Raw genomic sequence first — 9,689 nt, forward strand, 5'->3', positions numbered from 1 at the left:
TGAGAAATCACCCCCGGGGGGGATGGCCATGTTGCAATCCCTTCTCGGGCTTTTGGGCACACACGCACACACTCCTGGTGTGAGTTTTAAGCTGCCGGATACAGGACCTGAATTGTAGTTGACTATGTGGGAGTCCACAATGTAACCATTATGCCATTTACTGGTCCCACTACCACACATTTTTGCACATCTTCAAAAAGAGTATGGCAATGGGGGGGGGGAAGGAATCAATGAGAGAGGGAAGATACTGTGTCCCCCTTAGGGGACACAGAAATGGAAGATTGTCTGTAGATGATAACGTATGGTATCTTCAACTGGACTTGTGTAAAGTGTATTCATGTTGGGTAATTCATTTTACAAACTAGTGATATACAACAATTGAATGTATAAAATAAATTAGAATAATAAAAAAAGAAAAGAGTATGAATAACAACTTCAATGTATAATGCTCCAGAGGATTTAAAGAAGCATTTTAAATGTTGGATATTACTTAGCAATGATAAATGAGAATTATTTTCTTGTTTATTTATTTTTTTGGAGAGGTTTTTTTCTATAGGGCACATGCGCTCACCAGAAAGACAGAGAGAGACAGAGAGACAGAGAGCAAGAAATCACCCACCTGGAGGGGATGGCCGTGCCACAATCCCTTCTCCATTCTCCTCTCGGGATCTTGGGCACGCACGCATACATGCCCGGCATGAGTTTAAACCACTGGGTCTGGGACTCAAACCGCAATCGACTACATGTGAGTCCAGCGACATAGCCATTACACCAACTACTGGTCCTGGTAAATAAGAATTATTTTCTAAAGAGCTGTACCAGTGTCAACTTTAGGTAGACATAACATTAATTATTTTATGAAACATAGTCTCATTCTATATTCTCCTGACAACACGCCCAACGGAAAGCATCCAGCTATTTGCTGTTTCTTGATTGATCAGACAGTCATCCTTTAATTCCCTGATTGTCTTCCTCGGTGATTCTTGAAAACAGTTCTCTCAGTCTGAAACATTCCGTAGACCTTCCTTGGTATCCTCTAGCTCACTGATCACATGGTCTAATTTATGTGTAAGTTTCTTTGGCCTGTCCATTACACTGTAGCTGTGTTCAGAAATGAACTGGGATTGCAATTCTGCAATACGTGAGGAAGTACCAACTAGCTGGTGATTGTGATTTGTGGCTGGAAGGGTTTTGAGGGTGAAGATTTTTCTACAATGAAGTTAGTTTTTCTCTTTTCCCTGTAAGTGATATGGAGAATCAAAGATCGAAGGATAACTCCATTTGAGTTTGATATTTGGAGCTCTTCTGTCAAAATATGTCTTCTGAAAGTGTCTTGAATATAACATGACTCCTTTTATAGACTCCCAAATGCCTGCAGCGTTCACATCAAGTCTCTCCTTCCGTTTCTAATACCCGTTTTCTTTTGACATTTTTATCTGTGGGGAATACATGCAATGTCAGTCCTTTTAACTTGGAATTTAGAAAACAGTGAGATGCATGTCCAATGGCCATGGTTTTAGCAACTCCTAACAGAAAGTTAGCAGTGAAGATAGCGACTAGTCATGGAAGCGTAACAAGGGTCTACATGTTAATGGAAGTGGTCCAGGCCTTCCAATCTTAAGGCATAGACTGGCGGACTGCAGAACTACATGCTGTCTACAAGAAATTCATCCTAAATGAAAGATTCACGTAGATTAAACAGGAAACACCGATTAAGAGTGTATTAATAGCACACAAAGTGTACATCGGAAAAAGGAATGTGACCCAGTACGAAAGGGGTCACTAAACACGATGAAGGGCTCGATTGACCAAGAAGGTGCGACAATCATAATGTTGTGTTCACCTGACAGCAAAGCTTCACAGTAACTCAGGGAACACCCACAGGATCAGCAGGAGCGGTTTCTCAAAGCACAAACACAGGAAGTTTCCTAGTCCTCACTCAAGCACTGATAGAACCAGCAGACCGGTGTCCAACAAGGATGTAGAGAGCCTTGATGGCAGAGGTCAGCAGGTGTCAGGGTAGTTAAAGTGTTAGACTCCCACATTGCCGGCCATGGTTTGCGTCATGGACCTGGCAGCTTGAAAATCATGCTGAGTATGTGTGTGTGTGTGTGTGTGTGTGTGTGTGTGCCCAAAATCCCGGGAGGAGAATGGAAGAGAAGGGATTATCATGATCATTTTATCCAGGGGGTGATTTCTTACTTTTCCTCTCACTGTCTCTCTGTCCCTCTCCAGTGTGCACTATGGCAAAATTAAAAACAAAACAGAACAAAACAAAAACCCAAAAAGCCCAGAATACTGTGGATGCCAATATCAGTCAGTCGTCTCATTCCCTGGTGTTTACAGGAGCCCCCCCCACAGTGGCACTACGCGCACTCTTCATGCATTCTCACAGGTCCCAACCAGGCAGAGGGCGTACGGGTAGGCAAGTCTCAGTGGGTTTAAAAGCATTGCAGTGTGTGGAGTAGAGGCTCTGCAGACAGCCCCACAGCCCCCAGGCGCTCATGGGCACTGAGGCTGCAGGAAGGGCTCTGGTGGGTATCGCCCCTGACTTGCCCACTGGAGAGTTCCACAGGTCTCCAGATCCAGTCTTCCTGAGGGCCACCCCGACCTGGGCTCCATGAGAGGTGGTCTGAGAGTCTGCCAGGAGCTCCGCCTGGCAGTAATCAGCAGGCCAGGACAGGGTGCCAGTTGGACGCATTCATTTTATTTAGACATTTGGACATCGGGCCCTTAATCTCCTCGGGTACGCTGTCCTCCCTGGACCAGCCAATTATAGGGGGGAAACACGTAGCAGCCCGTACTGTGTACACACGCCTTTTCCTCCACTGCACTCGTACACCCTGGAGCACTATCCCCCCCAATCAGCACAGGGCCCACAGGCCCTGCACCCCAGAGCCCTCTGATGTGATTTGAACTGGCCAATCCCAGCCCTGCTCACCAGTTCACCTTGGCTTTCTCATGAAAAGCACTATGAAGGCTCTGACCCATGACCCCTCTGCCTCCTGGAAACCCATCTGCTTCCCCATGGGTCCTTTATGGTATGAACTGCTCCTTCTCCTGCAAACTGTGAGCAATAAACCATTCAGTGGGTTGTTTAATTCTCTTCGGGGCTTGTCTGCTGGCCTCCCCACACCTGAAGAATCACAAAGCCTGCATTGTAGAATGAAGGCACCAGATGTAAAAAGACTTTGTCTCTGAGGTGGTTGTAGAGACCACTAAGGAATGGGCCTGGGTGAGGGCAGCCCCAAGTGAGGACGCAGCTCAGTGGTGCTGGCTTCGGCCTCCTCCCTGGAGTACCTGCTCCATAGGTCGAATTGGGAGCAGCCTTGCCAGGGCACTGGATATGGGCTGGCGAGGCCCCCACAGCATCACTTCCTGTCCCAACACTCAGGCAGGCACCTCGCCCTCTGCCCACTGGGTCTAGGCCTTCAGCCACAAGGGCCCAGGCCTGCTCACTGTGTCCTCCTAGCTGTGCTGGCTGTCTCATGCAGGCTGTCACAACCAGGCCAGAGACTTCTGAGGGATGCCCTGGGACCACCTGGGTGCCAACCAGGTGCATCCCTCCCTGCTCAGGGGAACACGCTCCTCTCCCTCCCTACTGGTCTCCAGGCAGGAGGAGTCTGATGTGAATAGAGCTCTTGCTGGGTAGTGGGTTGGAATCCAGGAACTATTCCCTCCATCCAGGCTGCCAGGACCACTAACCCTTGGAGGCCAAAGCTGCGTTCGGTACTCTGAAGGCCAGGCTAGGGGGTATCTCTTTATGTGGCAGGATCCAGTGCTCTCCCGGTGCTGGTCTCTGATGTAGTCTGTTATTGCCTTGCTCACAGAAAGACCTGTGACTGCGCCCTGTGCCAACGAGATTGTCATGGCCAACGTGCCCCACCTCTACAGCCCTGAGACACAATAAAGGAATTAATTTTCACTAAACATATTTATGATTCAGTTAAGTTCCAACACATGTATTTTGAGGGACATTTAAATTCAAAGCTATGAATCTTAGTAGGAGAAACCATTATCCAAACCATAATAGTCTCCCTCCAGCACTGGGGACCATCCCCGGCCATGGAACAGGCCCAGGTTGGTGGTGGGCAGTGCCCTGACAGAGACTGGGTCCTTGCAAAGGAGGCCTGGGGGACCCAGAGAGAGCACACTCAGGTTGGGAGAGGGACTGCCATGGGAGGGGCAAGGGGGGGCTCAGTCCGGTGACCACATAAACACCAAGGGTGGGGACCAGAAAGGGGTCAGCAGCATCCCCATGGGTAGAACCTGAAAGAGCCGACTGTAGTGACTAGGTTCTCGGAAGGAGATCACCTGTCCATCTCCCCCAAGCTGGTCCCCAGGAAATGAGGCCCCAGTAACTCAATAGCACAGAAAGGACTCACAGATCAATAAGCCGCCCCTCCCCCCCCAGTCTCCACCTCCACTCAGCACAGGGAAGGGGTTGCTAGCATCAGAGAAGAGCTGCTCCCTCTTGGTACAGGGTTCTGGGCAGTCTGGGTGGGCCTGTCCCACACCCACAGGATGCTTGGCCAGGGGAAGGATGCCCAGAGGCAACAGAGGCTGCACAGGAAACAAAGGAGTGAGAAGAGGTGGGGTATGGAGGGGCAGCGGGTGGGCCTGGGGAGATTGGCAGCTCAGCTCTGCTGGGTTGGGTTGCCCTGGGGTGTGGAGGAGGGCACAGGGTGGGCTCTGCAGGAGGCAGGAGCTGGCCAGGAAATGGAAAGGCGAAGGGCAGTGCGGGAGGGGGCATGCAGGCCTGGAAGGCGGGGCCCCAGACATGTGGCTGCAGGGGTCCCTCCAAGTAGGACCCATCCATCCCTGTCCTGTCCTTCCATTTCCCCTGGGACAACCCCCTAACCAGATCTGCATGTAGATGAGGAAAGGGACCTGGTCTCACATGCGCACAATGAACGTGTGGGTGGAAGAACCCACGGATGCCTCTGTCACCTCTGTCAGTGCACTCGGGGCTATGCAGGTGGCATGGGGTGCACAGAATTAATACCTTTGGGCCAATTTATTCTTGAACAGGTTGGAAATGTAGATCAGGTATGGGTTCTGACTACAGACGAATCTGGGACAATTTCCCACCAAAATAAATAGTCACAGTAACAGATCAGAAAATCACAGTATGACATGAAAACTGGGAGATTATTAATATGAAAATGAAGGGGGAGGGGCAAGCTTGTCCTGCCAAAGCAATTTCCACCTGATTCAGGCTCTAACAGTCAACATGTGAAAGTCTGACATGAAACAGGCCATCAACTTCATCTCAAAGCGTCTCCCTGGAACATACTCTTCAAGGGCAGGAGGGATTGTGGAGCAGATTCAAGCCCATCACAGACAATCCTTTCAAAAGTGACATCCATGTAATGCCATGCTGAAGCCTGGCAAATCTAGTCCCACCTCTGAAGTTTACCATCCTCCAGATGAGCAAGCTGAGGCTCTGAAGGATTCAGGAAGGCAGAGACTTTGTGCCAAAGCTATTTCAAACTTGCTGGGAGGGTTGGAGAGCAGGACTCCTGGAGTCAAGAGGGGCTGTCACTGCCCCAAGCTCCTGTGGGGAGCTTGGCCAGCACCAGGGCACAGGACACAGCTCTCGGCCCTCATCTGCCTGATGGGGATGGCAAGTGGCATCTGGCTTCTTCCTTAGTGCTGTCCTAGTCTCTCCCTTGCCTAGTGGGAGCTAAAGCTGCCTTGGGACAGGTACAACCAAGCTGCCTGGGGTGCCCTTGGTCTAGCCAGGTGGAGGCAGCTTTCAGGAGGCGTCGGCTGAGATGTCTCAGAAATCTGTCCTGGAGCCCGTTGATTGGCAGTTGGGGTCCCTCCCTGTGGACACAGGTGCTGACTCTTCCACGGTCATGGTGGTGACATTTGACAGGGTCTGCAGGGTCTCAATGACCATGGCCTCATCTGTGCATCCTGTCTTTTCTTCAGCTGGGGAAATTTGTCAGGAAGACTTTGCTTTCTCAGGCTTCTGCTCCATGGGCTTTGAGTCCCTCTGGGTCATTCTACTGTTTAATTTGAATTAAATTTTAATTTAATAGCTCCTCTTCTCCAGAGCTAGCATGGGAGTAGACTGAGGACTCAGGATTCTCAAAGAATTGGGATAAGAGTGAGCCACTGATCAGAGGACACAGGTACATGGCTGGGCTGAAGTGACACCCACACTCGGGTTCTTGCTGTGTGACCTTCCCCTTGTGCATGTCTTTGCTCCTGTTCCTGCTCCCCCATGGGCTGCTCCACTGCAGAGCCGGAGCTGGGGTTAGGCAACAGGGACAGTAGGAAGAAGGCAATCAGGGTGGAGGAGTGGACGAGGGTATGAATGAATGAATGACCCTTAGTCTTCTCAGTGGGGACACAGACGTGTCCATGACAAGGCAGCTACTGATCCTGTAACCCAGAGCCTCTTCAAGTCTCACATAGCTTGTCCTGGGCTTCCTCCTCATTCCCCGGAGTCAAGGTTCCTGCTACTGAGTCGGTAGGGAGTGGCAGTGGCTTTTTGGGCAGGAAATCATCTATATCCTCTGAATTGAAATCCTCTGAACTGTAGTCAAAATAAGCAGGGCAGGAAGAATGCAACCAGGGTGAATCCTCTGGCCATGAATGGGAGACAATACGTTTAGTTGGTTTTGTGGACCTCCCCCTAAGACCTTGGAGCGACAGAATGGTGGATGGTCGCTGAGATGGGAAACTTTTGGTCCAGAGTGACGGCAGTGTTGAACTGTGTTGCTCTCTGGATGCCCTTCTTCTGGTCACACATGCATAGACTATGATGCCAAGTATGCAAAGAACAGTAAAGACCAACAGACTGCTCCATAAAAGGCCCTGCCTCCAGGAGGAGCAGGTGACATCTGTGCGACTGGTCCCAGGTCCTGCTTCTGTCTCAAGAAAAGCATTGCACCTGAGGAGCAGGGAGAGGATCAGGGAGATCGGAGCCCACGGCAGGCATTGAGACCCCCTCAAATGTTGCTCAACTTAGACAGGGGTCTCTGACTTATAGGGGCCCAGAGAGGCTTCCTGGTCACAGCTCAGGGTTGCGACCTCAGGTTTGAGTTTGTAAGCTCCACTAGGGAACAGAGAGAAGGAAGAAAGGCAGGGAACAGGATAGCAAATGAGAGAAGAGAGAGAGAAGGAGGGCCGAGGTGGTCAGGAGGCCAGAGCCCAGAGTCAGAGCAGAAGGAAGGAGAACTGACGTTGGGGCAGAGACAGTGACAGCCAGTGCCAGAGACGTAGGGGACAGTGCTGGGAATAGAGGACAAGGGAGCAGAGAAGAGAGAGAGGCCTGCACCCCTCCATGGGCAGCCACACCTGTCTAACCCTGGGCTCCTCTCACAGACCCTGAGTGCCAGGGGAGTTCTGGGGTCTGTGCCCTCTTGAGAAGAGGTCATGCAGCTGGAAGAGGCCAGCCTTCACTTTGAAAAGCACCCCTAGCAGTTTCCCCCAACTCTAAAACACGGAGAACACATTAAGATAGCCTTGTCACACAGGACCACCCCAGGCCACAGGGGACAGGATGTGGCAGTCGCTCCCCTCCACGTCTGCTCCAGGTAAAGTCCACCCTGACCTCCAGGAAGCTGGAACTGCTGAGACTCTGTCTGGGGCCACTGCAGCCTGTGACCCTCAAGGCACAGGCTTCACCCCTGGGGAGTGGCTCTCCTGGATGCTGGTAGGTGCCACTGAATACCACCGGGGGTGGGGCCTTGGGTCTCTGCTGGGGGAGGGCACCACCTCCCAGGAGAGTGTGGAGGAGCCCCTCCCTGGCACCCACCTGGTCCAGGGCTGGCATTCCTCCTGGGTCCCGTTGAGAGAGAAGGTCCCTGGTGGGCAGTCCTGACACACCGTGTCCTGGCTCTCGGTGCCTGAGAGACAGAGGGAGGAACATGAGGAGGCGAAGAGTGCTTTGTCCTGCAGGGCCTGGGCCTGTCTCTCTGAGGTTATTCCAGTTCTGCTGCTCTGCAGCTTGGCAGAGGGACTGGCAGGGAAGGTGCTGGATGAGAGTCTGTGATGGTGGGCTCGGATCTTCCCTGGACATCAAGAGGCTGAGATTTTAAGAGTCCAGGACCCGCTCCATGCCATAGTATTGGACAAATGCTGTGGAGGGAGCGCTGGCCAGGGGTGGTGAGCTGGGGACTCACATTCTTCCCAGTGAGAGTGGACTGAGGCACTGAGCAGTCCCACGTGTGCATCTGGGTCCCTGCCTGATGCCTGAGAGGGAGACATGACATCAGGGTCCCCTAACTTTGAGGTGGAGCCAACAGCAGTGGCCCTTCCCTACTTCCCCCACCGTCCCTGTCCTCCCCTGCCCCCTTTCCATCCTTTGCTGCAGCCAGGACAGGCTGGGTGGGCGGGCCTGGGGCTGGCCACAATTTCTGTCCGTCAGACAACCCTGAGCAGCCCAGATGTCTACACCTGGGGCTGGGCTATGGGGGGCATCTGTCACCTGCCAGCTCACCTCTTTCCAGCACCCTCTGGCCAGGCTGGCAGACGGTGTGGGGCCGGCACACGATGCAGTGGTCCCCGTCCTGTGCGTCACAGAAGTGGCCTTTGCTGCAGCTGCATGAGGTGTTCTCTGTGCTGGAGCAGTTCCTCCTGGTGACCAGGCCCCTGGCTGGGACCCCAGAGAAGGAGCTGAGAGGCTGCTGGGCTGCCGTGGGCAGTGGAGATGCCCCGTCCCGGAAGGAACCAAGCAGAGGCTGGATAGCACCAGCAGGCCTGGGGTCTGGGTACAGGGCAACCCAGTTCCACTGAGTTTCTGGGTTCTGACTCTGTCTCTGCTCAAGGCCCCTGCCAGGCTTCAGCCCCACTCAGACACAAGGTTCTTCGAGGTGCCTGACAGAGAGAGTGTGTCTCCCAAAAGACTCTGAGGAGCAGCAGCAGTAGCAGGAGGAAGGGAGGCAGAGGGCCCAGGAGGGTCTCTTCACTCAGGAGATGGACCTCAAGGGGGAGTGGCAGCCTTGTGCCCAGTATGGCCCAGACAGGACATTCAGACCTGCATTGTTACCTGGGAACCCAAGAGGCAGGGCCCAGGCCAACCTACCCCAAGACTTTCCCTCCATCAGAGAGGTTCTCCTTCTGTATGAACCAGAGCAGCCAGAGGGCAGAGGCAGGGGTAGTGGGGTTCGGGGCAGTGGGCCTGGTCCTGCCCCTGAATTTCTCCTGGTCTCACTAATGTTGTCTCAGGGCAGCACTGGGGGTGCAGGAATCGTGGGGGCAGGTCCACGTGGTAGCTCCACATCTCCCCACACTGAACCTCCAAATATCTAACCTCCTCCTCTGTCTGTGTTCCCCCCCACCCCAGCCTACTTGCCCTGGGCCCCCTGGGAGCACAGGTGCTGGGCTCTCCATGCACTGTCAGCCCTGCTCCTACAGGGGGAGGCCTCACTGTGTGTTGGGCCAGCTGGGCCCTGGCCTGGGTTGTCAGATGGGGACAAGGGAAAGGCCTGAGGGCCTGGGCTAAGTTCTGTGTTAATTCTCCCGTCCCTCCTCAGCCCTACATCATCCTACTCAGGAAGAAAGACCCGACCACAATCATGACCACAATCCATAGTCTGGAGCCATGGGGGAGGGAATGGACATGACCCAGGGCCACCAGGCACACTGTGGCCCTGAGGGTGGGGAGGGCTGGGACACCCAGTGTGCTTGGTCCATGGGTGGCAATGGGGAAGTCATTCATCTTACCTGGGTCC

General features: G+C 53.2%; 1 protein-coding gene across 1 annotated transcript; it reads right to left on the minus strand.

Annotated features, from left to right (window-relative positions):
* Nucleotides 1-5,135: 5,135 nt before the first annotated feature.
* LOC102499970 (uncharacterized) lies at nucleotides 5,136-9,676 on the minus strand. The gene is made up of 4 exons (XM_027765421.1): nucleotides 9,583-9,676; nucleotides 8,456-8,806; nucleotides 7,772-7,862; nucleotides 5,136-6,904 (listed from the first exon to the last, which is right to left on the minus strand). The coding sequence occupies exons 1-4, from the start codon at nucleotides 9,674-9,676 to the stop codon at nucleotides 6,412-6,414; spliced, it is 1,029 nt and encodes a 342-aa protein (XP_027621222.1). The 3' UTR covers nucleotides 5,136-6,411.
* Between the last annotated feature and the right edge of the window lie 13 nt (nucleotides 9,677-9,689).

Source organism: Tupaia chinensis, unplaced genomic scaffold (assembly GCF_000334495.1).
Source record: "Tupaia chinensis unplaced genomic scaffold, TupChi_1.0 Scaffold138365_1, whole genome shotgun sequence".
Classification (NCBI taxonomy): Eukaryota; Metazoa; Chordata; class Mammalia; order Scandentia; family Tupaiidae; genus Tupaia; species Tupaia belangeri.

Excerpts from the sequence above, each read along its gene's own strand:
- LOC102499970 (XM_027765421.1), bottom strand. The coding sequence starts at position 9,676 with ATGAATGACTTCCCCATTGCCACCCATGGACCAAGCACACTGGGTGTC. Across the intron at positions 7,863-8,455 it reads CCAGAGGGTGCTGGAAAGAG|GCACCGAGAGCCAGGACACG; the intron begins GTGAGCTGGCAG and ends TCTGTCTCTCAG. Across the intron at positions 6,905-7,771 it reads GAATGCCAGCCCTGGACCAG|GTGCAATGCTTTTCTTGAGA; the intron begins GTGGGTGCCAGG and ends CCTGCTCCTCAG.